General features: G+C 38.3%; 2 protein-coding genes across 10 annotated transcripts; one reads left to right on the top strand and one right to left on the bottom strand.

The window, feature by feature from the left end:
* Positions 1-595: 595 nt before the first annotated feature.
* On the bottom strand, positions 596-10,914 carry LOC131302333 (mediator of RNA polymerase II transcription subunit 22a-like). Of its 9 annotated transcripts, XM_058328893.1 has the most exons (9): positions 8,948-9,106; positions 8,234-8,291; positions 7,441-7,578; positions 5,344-5,432; positions 5,035-5,183; positions 4,076-4,259; positions 2,457-2,631; positions 1,550-1,615; positions 596-1,123 (listed from the first exon to the last, which is right to left on the bottom strand). In XM_058328893.1, the coding sequence occupies exons 7-9, from the start codon at positions 2,613-2,615 to the stop codon at positions 884-886; spliced, it is 465 nt and encodes a 154-aa protein (XP_058184876.1). In that variant the 5' UTR covers positions 2,616-2,631; positions 4,076-4,259; positions 5,035-5,183; positions 5,344-5,432; positions 7,441-7,578; positions 8,234-8,291; positions 8,948-9,106; the 3' UTR covers positions 596-883. The 9 variants fall into 9 exon arrangements, with proteins under 9 accessions (XP_058184876.1, XP_058184879.1, XP_058184880.1 ...); XM_058328896.1 differs by lacking the exon at positions 4,076-4,259 and having other exon boundaries at positions 8,225-8,291; XM_058328897.1 differs by lacking the exon at positions 5,344-5,432 and having other exon boundaries at positions 8,225-8,291.
* Positions 10,915-19,975: 9,061 nt separating this feature from the next.
* LOC131303979 (uncharacterized) lies at positions 19,976-27,084 on the top strand. The gene is made up of 6 exons (XM_058331064.1): positions 19,976-20,319; positions 21,710-21,913; positions 22,404-22,483; positions 23,335-24,981; positions 25,064-25,229; positions 26,117-27,084. Exons 2-6 carry the CDS (start codon positions 21,832-21,834, stop codon positions 26,743-26,745), a joined length of 2,604 nt encoding a protein of 867 aa, XP_058187047.1. The 5' UTR covers positions 19,976-20,319; positions 21,710-21,831; the 3' UTR covers positions 26,746-27,084.
* The last annotated feature ends 508 nt before the right edge of the window (positions 27,085-27,592 follow it).

The following is a 27,592-nucleotide window of genomic DNA, read 5'->3' as shown; positions in this document are numbered from 1 at the left end:
GGTCAACATAATAGTTGCTACTACTTTTACAGATTTGCTTATGTAGTACTTTTACAAATTTGCTTAGAAGACCAAAAAAAATGGCCGAGAAACCATTGCTTATATTAGTATTGCAATCATTTAAACTGTTTGTTACCAGGGTTGTAAGCCAAGTCGAGCTCAATAGTGGGTCGTTTAAACTTGGATTGAAAAGTTAACAGGCTTCTAGAAGTGTTTGAGCTTGACTTGTTTGTCATTTGTGCCGATCATGAGCTGAACTCGAGTTAACTAGTCTAAATGCATTATAAACTTATCAAGCCGAGATAAGATAACTAATAAACTTCAAAATACTTTCAGATTTGGTTTTTTTTTTTTTCACAATTAGCCAATCACAAGTGAACTGTTAATAAACCAATTCCTGGTCATCGTCGGTAGTGAACAATAACTCGTAAATTACATGGCCCGTTTGGATGAGAGAGAGAGAGAGAGCTGTTACAAGACGTGTGCCATTAGCTTGCTGCTTGCGAAGGGAGGAGTGACGGGTTGATTCTCTTATACGAGAAAAGATTGAGAAATGATGTATAGAGGTGATTTTAGTTTTAATCAACTCTGGCTGTAGACAAGATGCCCTGTCACATTTCTTGGTCACCGTCGGTAGTGAACAATAGCTCATAAATTACAAGGCCCGTTTGGATAATAGTTCAAACAAAAGAACAAAACCTTGTACTCCGAGACGCATACAAGAATCAGGAAACAAGAACAATCAAGCGTGGTTCAGCACAATCCAGTCCGGAAATGACAGACAATGCACAATATGGGTCTCTTCTCAAAAGATGGGACACAAATTGAACTGTGACTAGAACCATTCTAATGTTGAATTGCTTTAGATATATGGAGCCCTCATTCATGGCTGATGAAGTTGGCTTGTCCTCAAGGCAGACGAATAGTAATGTGACTCGAGCTCCTTGAGACTAGCAGCTGCTTCCTCTCCAATTTTAGCCAACAAGCGATCTGTTTTCTCTGCCTGTTGGTTAAACTCGTCTATTCTTTGTTCTACATGGTCATTGAGTGAAGCAAAACCAGAGAAGATTGCGGTTTGCTTCAACTCGGACACCAACTTCAGAAGCGAGTCAGCTGCCTGTACCTGTTTTTTCATGTATTTAGCATCAGTATAAAGGAACAAAGCGGGAAAAGAGATGGGTTTCGGGCATAAATATTGAAAAAAGGTTTCAGGTCAATTTATTCACAATTCAACTGACACACGCATAAAATTTGACTCAAATACCGAAATGTAGCATTATTGACCATTTTGTTAAGAGTACTACTGTCTGAATAACATCAGTGATCTGAAGGATTTGAGAAGCTAAAGTAAATCGAAATGCAAATCAAAAAATTTGAACAATATAACTCTAATGTGTTACTGTAGAGGTTCTATTTCAAGTAAGCTAAGCTTACAACGTAACATCATAACATAAAGCTTGAATGCATGTGGCCTATTACATATGATATGTAGTAAAAGTATAAACCCTTTGATGTAACTTTCTTTCAGTGAAAGAAGAAACTTCCTTACCATTCTGGCTGCACGCATCTCCATCATGAAAGCTTCTTGTGAATTTCTAACTGGTGGATCGTTGACCTACAATACCAATTTCTGTCAACAGGTTAAGACATTACATTCAACATCGGTGATTTACAATTTAGATCGATGGTCTACATGGATATTTGATTCTTTTGCAAATATGCGCTACTAATAAAGTAGATATCCTTGACTGCAAAACAAGCCAATTCTTGGAAGATAGAGAACTTTGCTTGCCAGTGACTACATTACTTCTTCGTATGGACATGATAACGATAAATCTACCCATAAGGTATAAAGCCGCTGATAGTTGGTAAATATTACTGATAATGGGGTAGCTTCTTGTAATATTTTCATAGTTAAGACTCATAAAGAATCAGGAGAAGTGCCCATAGAAAAGCTCTTATGATTACAAATAAGGCCCAGAATATTCCATAGCCATGAGACTATCTCAGAATGCATTCCCAAGTTCAATCTATTAGACTAAACAACAAATAGATGCACAAGTTGAGTTTAAACTTCACAAACTCTAACAAGCAGGCCATTTCTCCTTGCCCTCGAACAGCAACTATAGTTAGTTAGGCCAACCGGTATCAAGTGAGTTAGGACTTTCCTCCCACCCACGGTCCAGCCAACATAAAAGAAAGAAAATGGAACTATCCTGTGGTTAACACTGGCAACGATGAATCACACATCTCTCTCATACATAGACCCAAGGACGAGGACTCAGACTAGTCCACCTTGATACAGCTAGCTAATTCTATCAACCATAGCATTGAAGAAATGCTTCAAACAACTAATGTTGGTTTTGCAATAAACAAAAAACAACCACGATTGTTTCACAAAGTAACACACAAGAAGCATATATGCATAGGTAGACAGAATGAGCGAGTAAGAGTACCCGCGCAACGTTAACAAGGAAACTGAAATTGTCAACAATATTTCCAATGTCATTATCGACTCTTTGCAACAATGTCTTCTGCTTTTGAGCTGCAGCAGCTGCCGCCGCAGCAGTTGGCCCACCACCTCCACTACCACTTCCACCACCTCCTTTATTCATTGTGGATCTTCTCGAACTGACGGCACAAAAAAAGAAAACACGTTTCAATAATTGAGAAGTCAAATATATGGAGTGATAACCACTAGGAAAATTGCTTTATGGACATCCATTTATTGGCCAATTTAAAAACAAAAACACAAGAGAGGAAACGAAGTAAGCCAGCCATCTCTAAATCTTACAATGAGGCCACACGTTATCACTAGGAATAGTTAGGATTCTAACACACAAAAATTTCCTGTTAAAAGCCATTGTCTCTAACAACAAAGAGAAACAGAAATGCCATAGGTTTGAACGATGAAAGATAACATCTGTGGACATATTGCTATTTAACTACACATTATATCAGTCAAATCATACACAACTAGTCAAATACATGCCATACAAGTTACATTCATCCAGTGCATAAAATATTAATGTTGAATCAGAAATTCTAGACTTTCCATCAGAATCAATTGAGCTGTTGCAAACCCTAAGCTGTGTGCAGCACATAATAGTTCACAACTGCACATCAGGGCACCCTCAACCCTACTATCTATCTAAGCAAGCCAAAGCACTCAAAAAGCACACACTCTATTTGAGCTAGCCATTCCACATTACCTTCACCAATTTTCAAACGGAAAAACAAAAAAACATATCAGAGAAATTAAAGAAAACCTACAACCAAGATCACCAAAAAAACCGCTTTCAGAAACAAGAATTACAGTTGTAGCAAGATAACAGCCAAAACGAAACCAATCAACAGCAAATACAACAAAAATTAAGTAGAGATAGCAGATTATCACATTGAATCGAGAATCATGAATGAGAGAGAAAGCACCCAAATCAAAGATTAGGTTAAATTCAAAGCAAATTACAACGAGCCCATCATCCAAATAAAAACCTTAGTTTTACACTAGTACTCGATAAAGGAAGGAAAAAAAAAAACTAGAAGGAGATTAATCAACCTACCAATTACCACAATTGCTAGGTTATTCGGGTTTTAACTTCTAGATTCTTCAATGATTTCCATGCTTTCCAACAATCAAACTTTTGCCATCCTTCATTGTACAACTAGGGGGTTAGCTACGTGCGTTGCACGTTTGGTTTTGCTTGGTGGTCTAATATTGTTGTTTGTTGTTACCAAATATTTGCATTGGCAACATGGATTTGTCACAATAAAGGCATGAGCTAATTATTGTTGTGCATTCGTGAGAGAGATAAGTAAGGTGAGAGTTGAATTTATGGTTAGTAACGAAATCTATAACAAGGAGAAATTAATATTCAATACAATAAAGGCAGCAAAGTTGACACACAGCAAAACAAAGAACAATTGAAATAGTACTCTACACTTATTCAGCAAGACAGAAAAACGATATTACCATGTCTGGTTTATATTCATTGGTATGAAGAACTAATACGTAGTTAATATTGAGAATAAGCAAGGTACTAATTTCTAAGCCTTGTGATCACAGTGTTCTTACGCATTAAGGGATGCACCAAAAACCTTTTTCCCTGGATGATACAGTATCCCATTAAGCGCAATATAGTCCTATGGATAACAAGCTAATGATCTCCAATTCAGTCCAAAATTGTGATTCCCCAGCTGTTCCTATTACATCGTTCAAGCATTATATGGCCACTACTGTCTCATCCGCCAACTTTTGCCTGTAGACATATCCAAAACCCATGGCATCAAGTACGTTCTTAGAGCTAAAATAGTGTGTAGAAACTTGAAGCTCTAACTTCTGAGAATGCTATGTGTATATGTATATAGGTGCTGGCCCCTGTTAAGGATCTTGTAAACCATTGATATACACAATATACATACTTATGAAAGGAAAAAGAAAAAGAAACAAGAGACCAGTTCTTTTTTTTCAGTTCCCTTTGGTACTGTGACCGTTGTCAGATTATAGCAGTTCAAGACCTATAGAGTTCCTGTTCTTTATTGTAGAAGTTTCCTGTTTTTGGAAGTACTGTCATTTATTGTTTGTTATAGCCTTACGGTTCATCTAGCAAAGTGTTCTTAATTTAATACATTTGGTTTTAATGTTGGTTTGTCATATTATGTATTCTTACCATCGATTATTGAGCGGTGGTATGTCGAACCTCTTCCTCTTCAATTTTTTCGTATACGTTAAGTTTTGAGAACTTGCGAATGCATTACTTTAACTGTTTCCAGATATGAAGAAGCCAAAGCAAATTTCAAAAACTCATAATGGGAAAATTTCCTGAAATAGACAACTTGAAAAGGGAAAATGTTTCTGAATTTTTAAGAACTACTCCATTTCCTTACATAGATGAAAACTTTACTCCGATAAGGAGGCTTTCAGCATTTTCATAGGTTTTATTCTAAAGCACAAAACAAAACCCAAAACACAAAGTTAACCAAACAAAAAACAAATCAAAGCAAATCGAAGAATGGTAATTGTAAGTTACTAACCAGTGATGTTAAGAACTGTATGCTTTTTTGATCTATTTCCCCTCCAATATATGTATGAACACAATTGCGGATGAGAATGAGAGAGGCGGTAGCTAACCCCAAGTGCAGCAGCTACTTTCTTGGAGTTGTTTTTTCCTGAAAAAATTACTCTAGTGCAAGAAAAGTTTGGATCAAGAAAAGAAAAATAGAGATTTAGCGGATGGACCAGGGGATGAAAAAAGAGAAAGTGAAAGATTTAGCTTCACAATTATATGCTTCTATGTATGTCTTTTGTACATACACTTCATAGGCAGAGTAGTTTCTGCCCACCTTAACTTAAGCCGCTGGATGCGTTCTCTGTCATTGGACTCAAGCTGTGCTTGTTTTAGTAAGTTCATTCATTTCATCTCTGTGTGTACCTACGCACACGCGCTTCTGAGTGTCTTGTGTTACACCGCTTAAGAGGATAGAGTATTTCATTTAGTCAGATTGCCCGAAGATTCTAAATAGTAAATACACACTTGTTTCTTGTTTAACCTCCCGAAATATCCCATAGTGTATAAACAACATCCAAGAACAGGAAAAAGTTTCCCACCTGTGCATGAAGTAGGTATGGTCTTTATGAAATGGAATCTTCTAAATGTACAAAATACTCATGTTGGATGCTCTGTACTTGCATAAGAGTATGGATGTGAGAATATCAGACGTGTTGGCTGTGTGTAGTGGAGATGCCCAGTAATTCATATTAGGCAGTTAAACAAGAACAAACTCCCTAACATGTTTGAAATGCTTTATAGCACTTGCAGGCACTTGTATACACGATCTAGTATTATGATTAGCACTTGTATCTTGAAGTGTCCTTTAATATAGGAGTATATTCTCATAATCCACTATCTAGGCATATAGTATTATGATTTATTTTCCCTAGGAAAAATGATATAGGAAAAAGGAACCAAGATTGCAAAACCATAACCACCCTACTTTTTAACTGATAGTGATCTAAATTTGCCTCATTCCTAGCTTGTAGGCACTTACAAAGCAAATCAACTCCTAAGCTTTCAGTTTCGAAACCCTCTTAGTGCTATCAACTTTTTTTGGATCAGTATATACAGAGCTTTTTCTCCGACTTTAAATGGAGCACTTGATAATGAACGATGAGATTGGTTTTTCAAGATTAGTCTATGTGCGCATAAGTTGAACCAGACACCCGATACTAAAAAAGGAAAAGCAATTGAGAAAGCGTGTCATGTTTATGTGCAATTGAGAAAGCGTGTCATGTTTATGTGTAATTGAGACAATGGGTCCCATGGGACCATCCTAATTTGCTCTCCCCTTGTTACCAGGAATGCTGCCCAGCCCCTCCCTCTGGTTTGCCCCCCATCATATCTGGTAGCCCAAAAGGGCGGCTTGTTTCAGGTTTTTTTAGGTTCTTTCTAAACCCACTTCGCTTACAACGACCCCTTCCCCTAAATGAATGTTAGTTCTCTTTGATAAGTGGAAAGGAAAATTCATTCAAATGAAGTGAATCCTAAAAGATAAAAACAACTACCTGAAGTTTCCAACCATAAAGCCCACAGTTGAATTGCCCTGCAGAGAATTTCCAACTGGAAATATGCATTTGTTATGATATTCATTTTCAAGTGGTGATTTGAGTAAGTCCAGGGCACAGGGCAAATTCAAAAGATACTGTTTAGTGTACACACTAAGTTAGCCAAAGGGGACTAAATGAGTGCTGATAATACCCTACAAGAATACTAAACCCAAACCAGTATTGGCATGAAGCACAAGGCTCCAAATCCAAAGGGCCCAATTGAAAAAATTAGCCAAAATGGCACAGGCGCGGCAATTAGTTTCTCACGTCTTTCTTTCAGTCCGTGGGTATCCAATTTGGACACAGCAAAAACACCCTTTGTTGCTGTTTTAAAAATGTTGTCATCATTGCCAAAAAATGCATAGCCAAAGCGCTTTAGGTTTCAATTACAGTTTACAAAGTGGGCTTAGAAAAGTATTAGGAAAAGCACGAGGGTATTCATGGCTGCAAAAAAAGTTACCACGCCAAGGCACTATCTTCATTAACATTGTTATTGTTTCATCATCGCCCTTTTAAGTGTACCGAATCACCTATACCGTGTTATTCAACAAATTTGCAATTACTTAACCATATTTGTTTCTATTCATTTGAATTTACCATTTACCCTTCTATGACTATAAGTTCACAATTACACATCAAACGGGGTGTATTAAATGCACATGACTAATAACAAAGAAAGGGGGAAAAAAAGTGGTGCAGATGGTAAACAGGGAGCACAAAAATCAATTCCCAAAATTTTAGTGCACAGATTGATTGGAGGAGCTTCTAAGAATATGCTCAATAATTTCCAAGCAAAAGGAGTAATAAGCTCAATAATTTCAGCACAGTTAACTTACATTTCAGCAGAGAGGGCATTTCTCCTTGTGATCGGCAGCCTTTTATCCATCCACAATGGTCACTGATGCAGCCTTGCAAGCACATGTATAGTAGTCAATATGACCGCAGGTTAGAGCGACTGGATCAAATACCGTGTCCTATCTCAGGAATAAGCCAAATGCAATATTCAATTGCGGATCTTATCAGCAACGAAATGTTAGCAGTATAATATTCCTATCGAATGGTAAGTCAATGGTTGCAGATGATACTAAACTGGAAGCAACCAAGAATTAAAGAAAGAAAGTACGAAGTGTTGGGCAAATACTAAATGGCCTTGAGTAAGAGATTCCAGTCGCAATCAGGGCTACTTAATGTGATATTGTTTAAAACCATCAAACTTGAAGAAGTAACATTACAACTCCTGTATCTTGGAGGGTTAAGAGATTTGGCTATTTAGTCTTAGCCAGAGTTTCGCTACGTGCTCATCGATGCTGCTATTTAGTCTTAGCTCATGTTGGTGCTATTGTCAAATACACCCTAGAAATGATGAATTCTGATGCTCTATTTCATTTTCAAATTAAGCTATTTTCTCCATATAGATCTTTAAGCTATTTTTTTCAACCTTTGATCTAGTAGTACTCCAACCTTCTAGGTCATGCTGTAAAGGATGTACGAGACATGCACCAAACACAAATTACTTAGTGGCAACCCATTAGTTACAAACAAAGAAAGGATTAACAAACATTAGCCAATCAGAGAAACAAACCCAAATAACTAAAGACGAGAACAACAAAATTGACTTACAAACATTACCCGATGGTGAATCTATGGGTATTGAATTCTGCCCTTCCCTTCATATTTATTCACATTGCTGCCAAAAGTAATCAGAATAAAAATCTAATCATTTACCACTCACACCAAAAAAAAAAAATCCAATAATCAGAATTTAAAAATGGATGACGCAATTATATTCCCCACAGATATTAGTTCACCACATAATAAACCTAAAATGGAACTTCACTGTAGCTTTCATTCTAATCAGTAATCAGAATTTTAAAAAATTGAAAATTAGAGAAGAAAAAATCTATTCATCCATAATAAATTCAATAAATTTACACTCAAACCAGGACGGGAATTTTTATACCTTTGAGCCTTGTTTTGACGTAAAATCATCTCACTTACCTCTAAAATCACTGGGTATGTGATTTAAAAAATGCAGCAAAATAATCCCATTAGATCATGAGGCTCCCAGCAAACAGATTTTCAGCAAGGATCAATAATCTATCAGCTCATTTATAGGGTGAGCTGTTGTTATCAATGTTTACGAGAGGAATTATGATAGAAAGTAACAAAATATATACGTATATAACTCCCCATTTTAGTAACATTGAGACTGATCGTATTGATATATCCTAAATGTAAATACATCCACTTACGTCATCATTTCATACATATCTGGTTCGATTTCAGGGAAAAAACCCTAACGCCGTTAGATAGAGAACGAGCCAGAGAGAGAGAGAGACATACCTTGATACCTTGTTCTTCTTTTTTGGGTTCGATCTTCGTCTTCTTCTTGGTCGTTTCCGCTGTTCGTCTATCTTCTCTCTCTGTTTGAAAGTGGAAAGGGAAAGTGGAAAGAGGGCTGGATCCGTGAAGAGCGAGAGAGAGAGAGAAGAAAACCACAGCGGAGGCGCGTTATCTGTCGGAGGAGGGGGATAAAAAGACGGAAATAGCCCTAAACAAATCCTGGAATACCGAGCGCATGATGACAAAATACCGTAGTGGCTTCTTTTTTTTGTCCTTATTCAATTTTTTTTCATATTTGTTAGTTTTTCATTAATTTTTCGGGGATTATTTCGTCATGACGAGAGGAATCTAAAAAGTAAAAAATTATGATCGAAACACATCCTTAGCCGTCATTTTCCCCCTTTTTTTTTCTCAACTTTTAAGAGATTTGGGTAACGTTTTTACATCAATTTTTTCGTCTCAATGAGAGAAATTCGAAAGTATAAAAATATAGACCAAAATTATAAAAGGTCCATGTAAGGCGACTAAAAAACAGAAAAGAAAAAACTGAAGTGGTGATCATCTTCCATTCTGTGACTTCTGTCAAGGCTGGTAGCTTCCAAAAAAACTAATTGAGACTCTTCTTATTCTTGCTTAGAGCTGTAAACAAAAATTAGTGCTTGAAGGAATGAAAGGCTAGAGAACTCTATTGCCCAATAATCCACCATTGGTTATGTAGTAGAGTTAGGAAGTGGGAAAGTAGTAAACTGATGAGAATTGAGAAACCTAACTTTAATTTTCGTTGATCTGCTTGAAATTGCACCTTTTTTTTAGAAGGAATATCAGTTTAACCTAATACCAGAACAGAAATACCACAAACACCATAAACACATATCAAAAAGAGAAACCAAGCGAAGACATGCAGAAGCTACCAAAACCACAAACACCGAAATTAAAACTTCGCCTTCACAAAAAATAAACTCTAAACTTGAGAAGCCCCAATTTATTTGAGTGGATCACCTGGCTGCCGATGGCCGCCGATCACAACATAACGATCTATAGAAAGCCAAGAACTCTGAAATTGGTCGCAACTCTGGTCCTATAATAAAGAAACCTTCTCTACGTGAGGAGAGACGTATGACGTGAATCTGAACCTTCGAGTAAAATTCCAAAACTGTACCCATCATCCCATCGCTTTCCATTTCTGGCAGGGATATTTTCTCCCTTTTGTCCTCCTTGCCTCTGCAATTGCAGACCTATTAAAACAACCAACAGCTTAAAATAATCAAAAAATCGAACCACAACCGCAAAATAACACCCAAAAGAAAGCAGTTAAATTTAAAAACATACATTTTTATTTCACCACTAATCAATCAAGCCTTGAACAATTTTAATTTCTTTCAATGTAGAGTCAACATGCACTAAGTCAGATACGAAGGAGAGTTTACCAAGCTATTGGTAGGATTCAATGAATGACCCCTTCCCTGAAAAAGTACAGGAGCCTGCAGAAATTTGGCAGGAATCGGTTACACTGGAGAGATGCGCTTAACATGACAAACATGCCTATTGATGAACATATCATGATTCAAAGGCCATAATGTTAGCATGCACATAAAGTGCCAATGCAAGTCTGAAATAATGACTTCGACCACTCGATTGACCAATAATCGATTGAAAACAAAAGAATCAGATTCAGAGATCCAATCAAAAACTCAACAAAAAGCCCTAATTATTGGAAAATAATAGTGATTTACCAGCTTAGGAAATTATTTTAGAACCAAAGTGAAGTTGCCACCGGTTGGAGGAGTGGAAGACGATAACGACAAATGGCTTGGCCAACGATTCGGAAGAGTCTGTACCAGCAACACCACCTCTGACCGGATTTTCGTCGGCTACCTCCAACACCGCCTGGAACTCTGTTGGCTCTGATTCAAGGAGCACTGGCATTGAGGTTTCGTTCCACAGAGAGAGAGAGAGAGAGAGATAGAACAATGGCGTGTAATTCGATGGGAGGGAGAGAGAAGGGGATTTCTCTCTCAATTCTCTTGGTCCTGGTAACACCACGGTAAAGCCACGTACGCTAGACAAAGAAAACGCAGAATTACAAAAACACCCCAATTGATTAACATTGCATGCCTTTCAATTGAGGGGCAAATTGGTCCAAATTGAGCAAATTGTGGCTAGCGAAAAATTGGCTGAAACTCCCTCTTCTTATAGAGGAGGAGGATACACGCATGGTTAAGAATACTAGGGCCCTGTTCAGTTTCGATTTTGAGGGAGGTTTTTAAAAGTAATGATCGGCAAGAGATGATAGAAAAATTTATTGAAGACTGCGCGCACATGAATTTTGAGTATCCCAACCCCTTCCATCCCTTTGACTCAGGAAAAGAAGAAAGTGTATCACTGCCAGCATTTTCTCTTTTTTCCATTTTCAAATCAAATACAATTCAAAGGGTGTTTACAATAGAAGAGAAAACATATTTACATGGCTATGTGTAGTCCATAAGCTGACATTGTCTGTGAGCTCGACACACAGATGTACGGTTTTTTGCATGAATATGTGTGTGTAGTAGGTGTGGATGTAGCATGATTGGGCCTAACAACAAAAGTAGGGCTAGTTTTTTTTTTTTTGGTCTTGTTTTTGTAGCCAGGAAAGCATACTTTTTCCTTCCAAACTGGGCCTTTTTTACATCAACAGAGTTTTGGGCTCAATGCTAATACACCTCCAACAAGTTGGGCCTCTGCTCTCCATGGATCCAACTTGTGGGCTAGGTCTCACAGGCCCAAAGGGGTATCTCACTTTTATTATTTTGGGTTTATTCATGTCTGGCCCATTTTCGACCCCTATGACTAGGCTTAAGTGGTCCTACATTTATAGACCTGGCAGGTACTAGAGCCCCCAATCTAGGTCACATGCCTTTTAAGTTCACCAACCGGGCTTAATCTCGGTTTATATATGTAGAAAAGCACTCTGCCTTGTACTTGACCCACATGTGACAATCACGAAATGGACTGGTGCAATGAAACAGCACCGAAATCCTAGGAGACATTTCCTTTTCACAACATAGGAGATATCCCGCGGCCAAACAGAACGAGACTAATCCATCTAGGGCCGGCAACAAGGAATCAACAACCACAGAAAGAATTTAGAAATACTCCATAACTAGGAGGGACTACAAAGACTTTCACCTTTCAAATTGTTGACCTACTTCTGAGAATCGAACTCACACCTCTAGAATGTGAGTAACCCATTGGCCAATGGAGACAACCCTCGTTGGGTCTAGTAGATGTAGTGCCTCGTAAAATTGCCAGTCTCCTCACCACCAGACATTGATGTGGGTGGGGACTATCTATGTGATGAGCATCCTACAAATTTGTAATGGAGAAGAAACGTGAGGTATTGCTTCAGAGGGTCAAGTCCTCCTATGTATATTTATCCTCCTTTGCGTGTTCCATCTCGAGCCTATGTTAAAGATATAAATTCTTAATCTCGTATCCCATGTAAAATCTCCATTAATCTTGTAGCGAGCATCCCACAAATACGTGGTGGAGAAGGAACATGAGATATTGTTTAATTTGTTTCAAGTGTCAAGTCAACATCGATCCCTATCTGTACCCTCCTTTATGGGCCCCATCTTGTACCTAGATCAAAGATCTTAATTCTTAATCTCGTACGTACCGCACAAAAATCTTGTTAAGGTCTCAGGTTCGAAATATCCGAATTACCATCAATTTTTACGTGGCAATCCTTGCGGAGCTCTGTTTTGATGTTAGATGAGTCTTAGGTTAGTGGAAGGTGGAATTGATCTCTCAAGCACGTGTAAGCTGACCCGGACACCCAAAGAAGGCAAAGAAAGCTGCCAAGTTTCATGTTGTTGGGCCCAACCTTGGTTCCCATTTGGATGGCCCAACGAACTCAATAATGGCGTTTAATAATACAAAGAAGAAAAACACTGATTAAGCTCACTTCAGATCTCATGATTCTCAGGCTTTCCCTGCACATGACTCATGCTGTTCACATCATTTGCTAAAGATTGCTTTTTCTCACAAGTCACAAGCTAAAGCCCCACAAAATAGGCCATCATCATATTCTTTCATTCGTGAGTTGTAAGGGGTTAGCCTTTGCCCACCTTTTTCCCCCTATATTTAAACGTTGGAAACTCCACTTTGTGGGTCTTCCTAACTTTCCAATCATCCTTCTAAACTTGGACAATTCAAGAGATTGTCATGAAATTTAATGGATTCTAGTAGTAAATTGTACAAGTTTGATTGAAAATTTTACTTACAAAGTAACCGTTACCCTATGCTTTTGTCTTGTTACTATTTCAAGTGATCTTTAAACGATTATCGTACAATATTTACTAGAAAGTTACCGTTATAATATGTTTGTCATGTTACTATTTCAAGTGATTTCAAACGACTATTATATAATTACGTAAATCACAATGCGAGCTTAAAGGAAGTTTGTGACTGATTCTAAAGATAGATGCGAGCTCACATATACAATAAACCATGCATATCCAAAAGCAATTGAAATTGGCTTGTTTTTGCAACAACTAATATTCACCGAGCTAAACATGAGCTTAACTTGCAGAGTCGAGCTGCTTAACAATCCGTGTTCAAAAAAATATCATTGGTTTGAGTCTATTACTATCAGAGGGATTATTGAGTGCTCCTAAAGCACCATCATTATTATTTACCCTTCGAGCACCGTTATGTGATACTTCGGAGACTTTTACCATCGTACATTCACTTTTTGTCGGTACACTTAATTTTGAACCCGAAGTGAAAGTAATTTCCCCATTATAGCGACGGATCCGGGAGTGCTATAGTGCACCCCTGTATAGTGCACTTGTAAAGTGACACACAACTGTCGATTTCATCAATCAACAGTCCAAATTAAAAATCAATTATGATCAGTAATAATAATTCTTATCGGTCATAATTAAAAATTATATCTCAATTATTTATTATCAAAATCGATAAATTCATGTGCGCCCTGCATAGTGCTTTACAGGGTCTTGCCCTAGATTTCCCAATTCCATAGGCGACATCCGGCGTCAAAGTTGCTAGTACATGTTTAGAAACAGTTACAAGAAGGGACATTTTGGATGCTAATATGACACCCATAGCCTTGTCGGTGTTTGCAGCGCACACCTCACTTATTTGCCATATATACTTTACCGGAAAGGAGATGGTACTGTGCAATGGTATGCGCAACACTATATTGCGTATTTCTGAGTCATTGGATCGTGCATCCGACGACTCAGATTTTATCTCGGTAATGAACGGCTCTCAATCGTTGATTGCATCCGAGTTGTCTGATGCACGATTCAATAGCTTAGTGGTGCGCAGCACAGTACTTCGCATACCACTGCACAGTAGCAACCGCAATCCCTACTTTACCCTGGACTTCTGGGCATCTTGAAAAGTTTGCTTCTTTTGCCCAACTATAAAGAAAAAGAGAATTTCATCTATTCCAGTCTAGTTTTTTTATTTTAAAATATTCTAAAAAGGAAAGAGAGAATATAAGAAAGATTCCAGGACTTTCTAAATTACCATAGTACAAGCTGGGAAAGAAAGAGATACATAGAAGGACTAATATTGAATATCTAATTAAGCATTTTAAGGAGACATTTTTTTTTTTTGCCAAGTAAAAGGACGGGAAGGGGCGATCAGTGTAGCTTTCTCCCATGGATAATGTGACCAACAAGGTTTCCTACACTCACTACGGAATGATCAGTTGTGACTATCTGTTTCGATTAGGATCGTCACCCACAAAGCGTTATGGTGAATTAATCACAGTCCGAAGAAACACAATCCGTCGCCATAGCCTCACGACGGTGCATACGAGTGGAACGAAACACCCTCTACCGCAGCATCTGGTTTCAAGATCCCTACTGCTCGCAACTCGCAAGCGGTATAGCTAGGAATCCAAGACCGTGGGGGAATTTAGGAGGGACTCTCACCCCTCCTCCTTTGGCTATCTCTGTACAAGAGACATGCATTAATTATATTTCCATATCATTTGATATGCAAATAGTAGTATGAGATGGGAGTTCATTGTTTGTTTGACAAAAACAATGAAGAGTAGAGCAGTTTGTAAGGTCACAAAAATAGTACTCCATCCGTTTCATATTGAGAGTCTCATACTTTCTCTCTCGCCATTTTTCAAATAAAAAAAACAACTAATTTCGTGTATAATTTTTCAAATTTTTTCGCACCGTTTTAAAGATCTCAATTAGTACTTTAATTTGGTGTGAAAAAATTTAAAAAATTATACACGAAAGTAATTGAATTTTTAATTTAAAAAATGATACGACTTTTTGCAGTGGACTCTCAACATGGAACAGATAGAATAGTAAAAAGTAAGGGGGACATTCCGCCGCACCTTATGATAACAAGGTTTTGGTTCCTATACAAACGTTGTCGTACAGTACTTAGTAGGAGTATTTACTTAATTTATTAGGCGGCGCAATTATGTTACTAGTAAAAAGCAGATTCATTACTCATTATCATCCCACGTTCAGCTCCTTTGACCAAAGGACTTGGGTCCAATTTTGAAATGCCCACCTCGATTTATCTATAAGCTCCACGTTCGCGAGTTTAATCGATCTGAATATTAATTGGTTTAGGCTCGACTTATTTATTAAACAGGACTAAAATTGAGGTTGAAGTTCGTTTCGTTTAGTACTCAAATCAAACTTGAGCAAGATTTTACCAATTCAAGTCTCGAACAATCCATGAACCACTCGGTTCATTCGCAGCTAACCCTACCCAAGAGGGTTGCATGATGGTTAAGATAAGAGATTTGGAGGGTTCTCTCTCTTAGGAATCACGTTGGAAACTTCTTAGCTGATAGCAATTCCCGTGAGGCTAGTTCCTATTCAGGTTTTTAAGGGTGGAGCTTCCTACGGAATTCTATTTAGTTTTAAAAAAGGTGCTCCATTGATGAATTGTGAAATTAACTTTCTAAAAATTAATTGAGGTAGGCGCAAAATGACATGAAACACACACACACACACACACGATATGCGAATAGAAAACAACAAAGAAATCAACATAGAATATACGTGGTTCCCCAATACCAGGTACGTCCACGAGAGTGAAAGCTTCCACTTATTCCGCTCCGCTCCGACATCTGATTTTTTCCTAGAACTTCTTAGTCTATCTTCATATTAACATATTGGTCCACAAATTTTGACATAAAGAAATCAGATCGTTCCATCCCATCGTCGTCCATTCTTTTTCTAGGATCATGAGCAAAGAGGACCGGCAAACAAACAAGTCAAGCGAGTTGCCAAGGTTCAAGGGATTGAACGGGTGATCAAGACCTGAGACTTATGATTTTGCTCTCTCCTTCGGTATCAGATTTGAAATTTCTTAGATGTTACTATCAAGTATCAACTCATTTGGAACTAGTCCACGGGGTTTCCGCTAATAAACAGTGCGATTGGTTCCTCAGTAGTATTAGTTAAAGTGCGCAAAAACTAGCCCGAAAAATTGGCCCAAAATATAATTAAAAAAAGGTTAGAGATGGGGGATGGGTACAGCCGAAAAGGCACGCCGTCGGCGTAGAGTGTAACCAACACATTCGGTTATACGGTTTTAAATTGCCGCCAAATGGAGGAGGTGTCGTGAGCACTGAGCAGAAAAGCAAATGTTCTCTCTCTTTTTGAGCTGTTCTTTTTAGATGCTTTTTTCCCAATCCCTATTTTTAAGAAAAAATAAATCACTAGTAGTACTATATAATACAATTCTCCATATTTGTGCAATAAATTAAGGTCTCGTTCCACTAAGTTTTTTTTTGGAATTTTTCTTGTTTTGTTATTATTCAATTTTTTTTGTGTGTCTAGTAGTTTCGTGCCTAAATTTTGTGGATTATCAATTCGTCTCGCAAGACAAATTGAAAAAGTAAAATATTACTCCATCCGTCCTGATTTGTTTGTCCCCTTTTTGACTTATGAATGTCCCAAATTGACTGTCAAATTTCAAAATCAATAAATGAGATTATGTAAATTTTCAAATCAATAGATCAAATTTGGTTTCCTTAATAAGTTGAAAATACAAGATTGAACAAACAAATCGGGATGGAGAGAGTATGATTTTTTTCTAAATATTTTTGAAAATATCTAAGATAAAGCTCAAAAATCCAAAAGACAGATTTTGAAGCTTTTTCTTGTATATTTATGCAAAAATTTAGGTGAAAGTTAAAAAAATTTACTTTTTCGATTCTTCCTACAAAATCAATCATTCATGCTCCGTAAAAGTTAAACACAACATTAACAGACGCGGAAAAAAATTAAATAAGAAAAAAAAAAAAGGCCCGAAAAGTACGTTACACTAGAAACAAGTGCCTCCAATAATTCTAGTGCCACACCCATTTTCATACCCAAACACACACCCACACTCACATGAGTGGTGGGCCCCATACACACACTAAAGTGCGTAGTGTGTGTGGGACCCACCACTCATGTGAGTGGTGGGTGTGTGTTTGGGTGTGAAAATGGGTGTGGTACTAGCACCACTCTAGAGTCGTAGGAGGGGTCCAATACCGTACGGACGGTTCGGATTCTATTCTTCTACAAGCGGGACCCTGTGGCCTACACCCCGCTCTGTCCTCTACGTGGACGACACCAACACCCTTCAATCTCATCCTGTCAAAACGAAGTCGTCTTGCAAGTTGCAAGAGAAATGGATTGAAACAAATTACTACTATTACAATAATTGCATCTTAGAGCATCGCCAAGTGATGTTTCATGTGCTTCTCGATGTCTCCTATCAGGGATAAGATCAACAGAAATTCTATGTACCATGAAAACTTACCTAGTAGTAAATCTGGATCATCGATTTTCAATTCTAGATAATTTTAGGGTAATTTTTCTAGGTACCTAACACTCTTCTAAAATCAATGAACCCAAAGCTGTTTGTTTCATTTTATATGGGTTTGGTGCTTTGATACGATACGTTAATTTTTTTGGGTTGTTGAGTAATGTACATGCATAGTATTTATGGACAAGTCCGTCGCTTTTAGCTTTAAGTTCGAATGACGTTGATCACATATTGATTGGCACAAAAAAAGAAGATATAGAGATATTTATGTCCGCTAAACGATTATGGAGACTTGAACTCTAGTAATTGCGGATCAAAAAAAAAAAAAAAAAACTCTAGTAATTCAATGAGGAATTCTAAGCACTTAATCCATTAAACCAATCACTTTTTGGTTACCAGTCGGTATATTAATGAGCATATTTACCTAATAGTTTATTGTTTCAAGCCGAATGAAATCCCCTAATTTAATTAACTTGAATTTTAGCATCATTACCAACATCGAATGAGCCTTGAAAATTGAATGGTTCCCACGAAATTGCCCCAATAATAAGGCCATAAAAGACCCTCATTAAGTGCTTTGTGCATAGACACACCACAAACCCTAGGTTCTCCTTTTAGGAGTAGGGAACTTTACATGAACGCTACCCAAGCTATAAGATAAAGAACCAAAACAATAGTCTAAACACCCAATTTAATTATCAATCCAAGGGGTTGGCAAATCACCAAAACACTTGGACTTAATAAAAAGAAATACCCAAGAAAGTACCATGTAATATTTAGTGGGTGTTAATATACCAAGTGAGGCTCTAGCCCGTAACCAATATGAGACTAAACACTCGTCTTCTCCAAATCCCGTGTACTACAGTCTCGGTATGAGACTTAGGAATTTGCTAGTCCTTCCCAAGGGTCTTAGGTTTAATTTTTCTTGCCAATAATTATTAGGGTCATCTCATCCCCATGGTTAAACGTGTCAAAATACTGTAGGAAGGGAGGTAAGAATTAGTCCGAGGTGCACGCAAACTGGCTCGAAACACCCAACATTAGGAAAAAACCGTAAATGGCACACAATTTATATATTAAGATTCAGTCCAATGGAGTTCCATTCTCATGCCTTCCACTCTGTCTTTGACCTCATAGAGACTCCCATGTGGATCATATCCAAAACGACAAGAATCTATCTCAAAAACAAAGCATTTCAAGGTGCAGAGGCAGCCTTCTTTTTCCTTAAAAAAAAAAAAAAAAAAAGAAGGTACAAACTCTCTTTGCACCATGGTCAAGACTCAAAAACCACTAGACAGACAAACCAGGGCAGGGATGGGGCTTCCTCTGTCAATAGATATCTCTGCCCTAGCTATTAGTATTAACCTTGGGAGAATATACTGGTTCAAGGACCACCTCGTGACAATAACGAGTATCCTCCACATACCATCGGGTTGGTAATTCAAGTGACCGAGGCAACCGAGTTAAGACCCTTCCGAGCCCGTCGATCTTTCGAGTCGACTTAGGACCAAATGGTTTGGTAGTAGGGTTTCATATTCACTTGCAGTTTGGTGGGGTTTTGGTGATAGACGACATGGTGCACGACAAATACGGACTATTTACTTTCCAAATATTTTAAGGCGGGCGGATTCTCCTATGGTCACCCCAAGATAGTCAAATACGTTGGCTGCTATACCCACATTTTCTACCGAGGAAAACAAAAAGTATCCTCCACATGGGGGGCTTAGGGATAACATTCAGTAGCGTTCAATTTTATCGTTTTTCTCGATAATCAATGATCCAAATTTTAAAATAATTCTTTCACGGAAGTGTTTAATTCTTTCAACTGAATGCTACAGCAGCTCCCAAGTCCCCTTTCGCATAGTGAAATTATATAACAGTATGGGAGCATCGTCACGTGGTGCTCCGAATTACTTTACCATCACACATTCTTGTTGAAACTATGACTAAATGTTTAGATCCCACGTAAGTGTGTAATTCTTAAATTGATTTGGAGACCACGTGGCGGTACTCCCGAACTACTGAATAATTAGTCGCATAATCTTGGTTCCTGGACCCCATAACATGTCAAAACGTCGTAGAGTTCATTTCACACAGTAAATTTAAACGGCACCGATTGATTAAGACCACCTACATTCAGCGGTCCACGCTCTACACGATTCCTCCGTCCCTTTCCCGCATTTAAATTAAGGATAGTACTAAAACCCAAACCCCTTCGCTTTCTGGTCGCGTGTGTGAATTCCAGCAATGGCCTCTCTCTCTCTCTCTCCCTCTCTCTCTCATAAAGCTCACCTTTTCTCCGTTTCTTAATTCCCTTTCCATTATTGTTAACCACCTTTGAAAATTCTCTCTCTCTCTCTCTCTCTCTCTCTCTCTTCAATGCGGTGGATGTCAGTCTTTGTTAAACGCCTTGACTTCGGACCTGAGAATTCTCTGGTTGGTATCCCATTTACGTCGGTTGTGATCCTTCAAAGGCACTTTCAAATTCTTATTAATTCTCTTGACGACTGTTCAGTTTCCCATCCAAGTTTAACATTCGCCTACAGCTTCGATTCCAGCCGGTAAATGTTCCCGATTGCCTTTTTTTCAGAGGCTCTTTAAATCGAAACAGGAGAATTCAGTCTAATTGCGCTGCTTCAATTGCGTTGTCGTTTCGTTTTTAAATTGTTTATGGAACTGTTTTGTAGAAATTTGAACTTATGAAGTCCTTTAATTTCCGTTCCTTTTGCTATCGTTGTGATCTTACAGAGGTACATTCGATCTCTTTGTTTAGTATCCAGTTTTATTTTTGTCGATTTTGGCCGGTAAATGAATCGAAATAGGAGAACAGAGTTGAATTGCTCTCAAGGTAATGGAACGGTTTTGGGGAAAATTTTAACGTATCAAATTTGTTAGTTTCCGTTCGATTTTTGTGTCGTTGTGATGATGTTTCAAAGGTACATTTGAAGTTTCTATTTTTATTCTTTTTCGCGACTGTTCAGTATTGAGTTTAAATTTTCAAAATTTCGTCGGTGCAGCTTCAATTGACAATTGTGGATGGTAACTGTTTTCGATTGACTACTTTTTAGTGGTTTCTGTGAACCGGATTGTGAGAAATTACTCGAGGTTATGGAACGGTTTTAACTTGTCAAATTTGTTGACGTTTTCGTTCTTTTTGTTATATAATTTTACTCGTTTAGGTGTCGTATATGAAATTTGATTAATCAAATTTGCTACTCTGAGATCCATGTTCGTACTTTGCTCTTTTTCGGATTATTATTTGGTGTCGCTTGGATGCTCTCTCTTTAAAGCATTGGTTTTGGTACTTCGTGACAGAGTGTTTTGAGTTTCCCGTCTTTATTTTCTGGAGCTTATGATTCTCGATTTTGCGACCCTGGTAGCATATCCTGATCATTCAGTCGATTCTTCAGAATCTGAACTTTTAATGAAGTTTGATTTTTTGGTGTGTAAGTTCGAACAAAAATTTATTTGTTGTGCAAACTGCATTCCAAAAGCCTTTCCAAAAAAAAAACTGCATTCCAAATAATCTCTCTTGATGTTTTTTTTTTTTTTTTGTGTGTTCGTGCAAGACAATTGCTCTGTGTCTTTGTTTATGGTCTCATCACATTTACAAGATTTCGTAACACTTACATTATGCCAGAGAGACAATCTCGCTCACGGATTGAAGTTATAAACAGAACTCACCATGATGTAGCAATTCATTATACCCCTTAGTCTTTTTTAAGGGGGGTGCAGGAGATAAAACCATCTTTAATGTCCTTCCCTTGATAGAGAGGATATCAAGTACTAGTTTATTGAGAGGCATGATTTCTTGGACCTTTCTGGTTATACAGTGATGCGTAATTGGGCTGTATTGTGGAAAACTCATGGTTGATCCTCTCTTGCCTTTTGAGCTATGCATGACAGTCGGATTTTAGTAATTTACTAACAATCTGCATTGCGACTTCGCAGATGTAAATTTTTTTTTTGGCGCTGTATTTGCTCGATGAGAAATGGTAACAGTGAATCTCGTGGGGCAAAACATAGTTATACTACGAAGGACGTTGTGGCTGTGGGTATGATCCGCTGGGTGCATGGGAGGATTACCACAACTTTTTGACTTCAATCAGGGCAACATGGCAAGGAAAGTTATCACACAGAAGAGACAAAGTGGTGGTAAGTTCATTGTTTCCCTCTTTTATGCTTTTTCTTTTTTTGCATCAGAGCAGGGTATGGTGGAAAAGAACCTGTGGGGTTAAGCTGGCTACATGACCAATCATGATGCACAAAATTCCTCAGCCTACTTAAAATAGTCGGTCCAATGGAATAGTAGTTTAAATTGCTAACCATGAAAAGATAGTAGATTGTTAGGTCATTTTCACCAGTGAATCGTAGAATACTTCTACCGGGCTATGAGTTTTGTATACATGCATCACACTGATGCTATCTTGGGTTGGACTGGTGCCAATCTGAATGGTTTACAAGGGAAGGCACACTTCCTTTTATACAATCAATTCAGTTTGTCTTAGAATCTTTATTGCTTACCATAAGTTGTAGAAAGTTATTTTCACCAGTGCCACATTGTGTTCGACACACTCCCCCCGCTGGATTTATTTTGTGCTTCTTGAACTAGAAGTGTAACGCCACCAACATAACTGCTCTGCAGGCCTAGAGGCTCCTCGAAACAGCTTGGAACTGCCAGTAGAAACTTCACAAAGCTATTTTGCTGATGGAGACATTATACCGGTATTAATCTCATCACATATCTTATCTTGTTTTAGCTATGTATCATGGTATGGTTTGGGCTTTCTGTTATTTGCACTGCATCATGAAATTATGACTAAGAAAGCATAGGTGTCAGCATTTGATGTGAATGGTAGTTGAAGTGGCCAGGAATTTCATTTTTCTCTACCCCTTTTTTTTTTGTCTTCATTTCTTCTCAAATTATATGGTGTGGCTTTTAGGAGATCGCTTGAACTGGGAAGTGGTCCTTGTTGAATTTTTTTAGTTTGTGGCAGGGTTACAGATTCTTTGAGAGATTTTTGTTTCATAGTAGTTGACTTCCTCTTGCTTGTACTGTAAGTTGACTTCCTCTTGTTTGTACCATAAGTTGACTTCAATCCAGTGCAATCATATTGCTAGGGCACTGTATTTACCGCCACATGTGCTAGTGAGGATTGCACAAGCAGGGGAGTGTCAGATCTTGTCCAATATTGTTAAAAACCACCTCTCGAACCAGTGTATGAACCTTGTTACTCAGTAGTTGCTAGTTTCAAGTTGGATGGATTGCATGGTATTCTAAAAAGCCGTTGATCCTACATTTGAATCTCGCATGTGTTATGATTATTCTGACATAGTAATGACTCTTACATATGTTCCCCCATCAGGAGGAGAGTTTGGCCAAACGTGACTGCATGTCAGTGTATAAAAGTTGAAGTTACGGTTCTTTCTAACAACTTAGGCTTTTAGATGAATAGGCGGTCAACAATCCAATATTTCCAACAGCCAATTGCTCTATATCCCATCTTTCTCTTGTTTTGCTTTGTATGCGTTTGTGGTCTTTATTCACTTGTACTTTGCTATGTTACTTTTTTCAGTATTCTTACGAAGTCAGAAGTGAGTGGTCTGAGAACTCTTATCCAACGGAGGCTTCAATGAAGAAATTGATCAATGAAGAGATATCCAAAAGACCAAACAACAGACGAAATGCACCAAGCGTTGTCGCTCGTCTGATGGGAATGGATATGCTACCTTTAGAAACCAAAACTGAATCCCAGGACGCTGTAAAAAGGAATGAAAAGCCAAGAACGAGTCTCCAAAATAAGGAAAATAACAAAAAAAGCTCCAGAGGCAACGTTCATCAGAACTCAAATTCTTCAAAACAGATAAAGGTTGATCAACATGATGAGGATAGAAATCCCAACCATCAGCATGTTAGCATGAAGTTGAAAAAACCAAGGCCTCGAGAACATCCTCAAGAGGAGGAGCTCCAGAAGTTTAAGAAAGAATTTGAAGCGTGGCAAGCAGCAAGGTTTAGGGAATGCACAAAGGCTATTGAACTTGACAGAATTCCCAGCCAGGTTCTTGCTCAGGAGAACCTCAACATGGAAAAGATTGCTTTATGTGGAAATTCAAGTAGAATTACAAGAAGTGAGAAGAAGCCTGTCGAACTTAAAAGCCTTGCTGTAAAAGAAAGGTCACCAGAAGGAGGTGAGTTACAACATCAGGCATACGGAAGGGAATTTTTTCCATCAGAGCAGAAGGAATCACATTCTTTAAGGAGTTCTTTAAGGAGTAGAACCCTACGTAGAGATTTTGACATTTCTTCTGCTCCAACAAAAATAGTGATTCTGAGGCCTGGCATTGACCGCATTAGCAGCATGGATGAGTCCTGGGTAAGTTCGTCCGGCACTTCAGAAGAGAGAGGCAGTATGGAACATTTTCTTGAGGAGGTAAAGCAAAGACTGAAATATGAGTTGCAAGGGAAAGTTCAAAGTGGAAACATGATCAGAGGGGGCGGAATTGAGACCCCATATACCGAAAAGCCATCTGATCCAAAAGAAATAGCTCAAAGAATAGCAAAGCAGGTAAGAGAAAGTGTAACTAGAGATATTGGAAGGAATTTGCTTAGATCAGAATCCACAAGATCTTATAGAAGTGAGATACAGAATAATGGCCCAGGTTCTCCTGAGTTTATCAACAGAGATACTAGAAGACTTTTAGCTGAGAGGCTGAGGAATGTTCTAAAGGGAGAAACAAGTTTGCATAACCCGACAGTTCCCTGTAGCAGCTCAAGTAAGTTGAGCTGCAGCGACATTGTAGAAGATGAACCTGAAATGCAAACCAGATCATTCAGACGTGGTTCTGACGACTATTCAATGCATCATAGAGATTTGTCTCCTATGAATCTCGTTAGATCTTTGTCAGCCCCGGTATCAGGAACATCATTTGGGAAGCTGCTTCTCGAGGACCGCCATATTTTAACTGGAGCCCACATCAGGAGGAAGCATGAAGCTATTGAAAGTGCAGCCGTGGACTTGAAAAAGAAGCGGAAGAAGGAAAGGTTCAATTTTAAAGAAAAAGTTTCCAGTTTTAAATACAGTTTCATTCTCCGGGGGAGGCTGTTCAGTAGAAAGATCCAGTCAGCGGAGCAGCCACGCAAGTATGAGTGTAGTTCCTTGAAAGATATCACAAGTGGACCAACGGTAGTGATGAATCTCAGAGAGAGGCATGAAGGATCTCGTGTAGGTTTCTAAATCGAAAAACAAGAAAATTTTGAATCTATTTGTTGGTTCCTTCTTTATTGACATCGTATCGTGGTTTTAGGAGAACTCCACTGAGGTGCCACCGAGCCCTGCATCTGTGTGCAGCAGCAATCATGAGGAGTTTTGGAGGGCAGCAGATCATCTTAGTTCAACATCAACATCAGATCTTTCACCACTGGATGATTCCATGCCTCAGGCTTTCAGAGAGATTAGCTCTAATCTAACTGGTATGGCATAATTCATGTCTTTTAGAGCATCCCCATTGTAATAAGTAAAATGAGCGTAGATAAGCAAATTTAACAACAATGCTCAAAAAATACCCCACATTGTAGTAAGCAAAGTTACTAGTATTTTAACAAATAACCAAATTCCACCTATTCCATAACCAAACTTAACAACTTTTACCAATAACCAAAACTCAATAACCAAACTCATTTTCCAAACTCAAAACTCAAAAATTCAAAAACACCCAATATTGGAATCGTCTCATCGAGACGAGTAATTTGGTGTGGTCGGGTGCGTGATTGGAACTCATTTGCGATTGGACAAATGTGTATTGTGTATTGTGAGATTTTTTTTGGTTAGGGATGCAAAAATAACCAATATGGAGATAGAGATTATTAAGTTTGATTATGGACTAAATGGATAATCAAATGCTGACGTGGCACATTTTGATTATTGGTTTTGATTATTACCATTGCGGATGCTCTTAGTTTTTACACCTAATTCACAAGTAGTATTATTTTGTATTATATGTTGATCATGCATTGCTGACTTCACTCTGGATTATTATGTTCTCACATACAACTTTGATCATTTATCTCATGATGGCTTTGGAACATCAAATGTAGGCTTACTTGAATATTTCTTGCAAAGACAATGTTCATATTTCCCTTTCCATACACTAGATTTTATAAGTTTCTTTGTTCTTTCAAATTGTTCCATATCAGGCCATCAAACGTACTCATGAAGTTTGAACTTTGAGATTGTATTTTTTTTACGTAGATACGTTGCATATATTGGACACATGGAGATTTAATATTGTAAAGAATTAATAATAAAAGCAGCTGGTTTTGAGAGTATTTATGACATTTTCTGCTTGGTGATTATGCAGAGTTGCGGAGGCAACTGAACGAACTCGATTCTGGTTGTCCGAAGGAGACAATCATTCAAGAGCATACGTTGGAAGCTGAAATGGAGTTGGAGGATGAAGCAGAAGCTTACGTAAGAGACTTGCTTGTTGCTTCCGGTCTGTACAAGGGCTCATCAGAGAAAGTTTTATCGAGGTGGGATCCATTTGCAAAACCGATAAGTAACCGGATCTTTGAAGAACTGGAGGAGTCTTATAGGAACACGACCAAGAAGGATAGTGAAGGATCCAAAAGAGACAATGTGGATCATAAGTTATTACTTGATTTGCTAAATGAGGCACTCACAATTGTTCTCGGACCACCAGTGACCGTGTCTAGATTCAGGAAGACGGGTATGTGTCCCACAAGTCGACCTCTGCGTGGAAGGAAGTTATTGCATAGCGTGTGGGAGATCATTTGTGGACATTTATACCCGCCGTCAGACAAATGTTTTTACTCGATTGATAGTATGTTGGCCAGAGATCTGCGTTCCACCCCCTGGGCGGGTTTGATGAACGATGACATTGATTCTTTGGGGAAAGAGATGGAATCCCAGATAACTGGAGATCTGATTGAGGAAATAGTGAAGGTCCTGAAGGATATGCACTCATAATGGAGTGCATAAAAAACCTTATATATACATTGTGACCATACTCGCGGTCACTCGGGTTAAAACCAACTCACAAATCGAGCACTGATTGGTCAACATTAGATTCGATCGGCTTGTAAATTATTTCTCGAAGTACCTAATAATTAGTCTTGCATGCAGGCCCGAAGCTGGTTTCTGCAATGTTTGGTTACTTGTGTTGAAGAGGATATTGGATGTGCATCTTTTGTGTTAATGGTTGTGGTATAGGGAAGTGGTTGGTTTGGAGTTCTTTCTGATTGTACAGTACTATTTCGTGTATGAGGCTATTTTTGTGATATATGATGATAATGATTTCTTCGTGCATTGTTTCTAAGTGCAAGTATTTTCCTTGTTCATATGGCCTATGGAGGGGAGGACCCGGGGATGATGCTGATTGAGCAGCATCTCTACTGAGCGGCTGGTTTGGCCGTTTATCTCGGCATGGATTCAATCTAAACGCATACAAATCGTATACAAATCTGAACTATCCATTGCTCGGTTAAGATCTTAGCCGTCGATTACTGAGATGAGCGGTTGAATCTGCACCGCCTTTAATTTGTAAGGTGAGGCTCACCTTTCGTGTTATAGTAACTTCTAAAGTTCTCCAATCAAATTTCTACGAGGTGTGTGCTATCATGTCCTTTGTGGAATCCAAAATCGTCAATACAATCTTCATTGGAGGGCAAATGGGATCCACCGCCAAGTTTTGTGAAACCTGCAAAACTTGTTATGCTTCCTTTCCTCAATTAAAAATGAGGGCAAGCTATCTATGTGGGACCCATTATCAAATTTAAAATTCGAAAATTAAATTAAATAAGTATGATAATATTAG

This window comes from Rhododendron vialii, chromosome 10a (assembly GCF_030253575.1).
Source record: "Rhododendron vialii isolate Sample 1 chromosome 10a, ASM3025357v1".
Taxonomy (NCBI): Eukaryota; Viridiplantae; Streptophyta; class Magnoliopsida; order Ericales; family Ericaceae; genus Rhododendron; species Rhododendron vialii.
The sequence above is the reverse complement of the archived record's forward strand: the minus strand, read 5'-3'. Positions and strand labels throughout refer to the sequence as shown.

Excerpts from the sequence above, each read along its gene's own strand:
- LOC131302333 (XM_058328901.1), bottom strand. The coding sequence starts at position 2,615 with ATGAATAAAGGAGGTGGTGGAAGTGGTAGTGGAGGTGGTGGGCCAACT. Across the intron at positions 1,616-2,456 it reads TCCTTGTTAACGTTGCGCGG|GTCAACGATCCACCAGTTAG; the intron begins GTACTCTTACTC and ends TTGGTATTGTAG. Across the intron at positions 1,124-1,549 it reads AGATGCGTGCAGCCAGAATG|GTACAGGCAGCTGACTCGCT; the intron begins GTAAGGAAGTTT and ends ATGAAAAAACAG.
- LOC131303979 (XM_058331064.1), top strand. The coding sequence starts at position 21,832 with ATGGGAGGATTACCACAACTTTTTGACTTCAATCAGGGCAACATGGCA. Across the intron at positions 22,484-23,334 it reads CTGATGGAGACATTATACCG|TATTCTTACGAAGTCAGAAG; the intron begins GTATTAATCTCA and ends TACTTTTTTCAG. Across the intron at positions 25,230-26,116 it reads GATTAGCTCTAATCTAACTG|AGTTGCGGAGGCAACTGAAC; the intron begins GTATGGCATAAT and ends GTGATTATGCAG.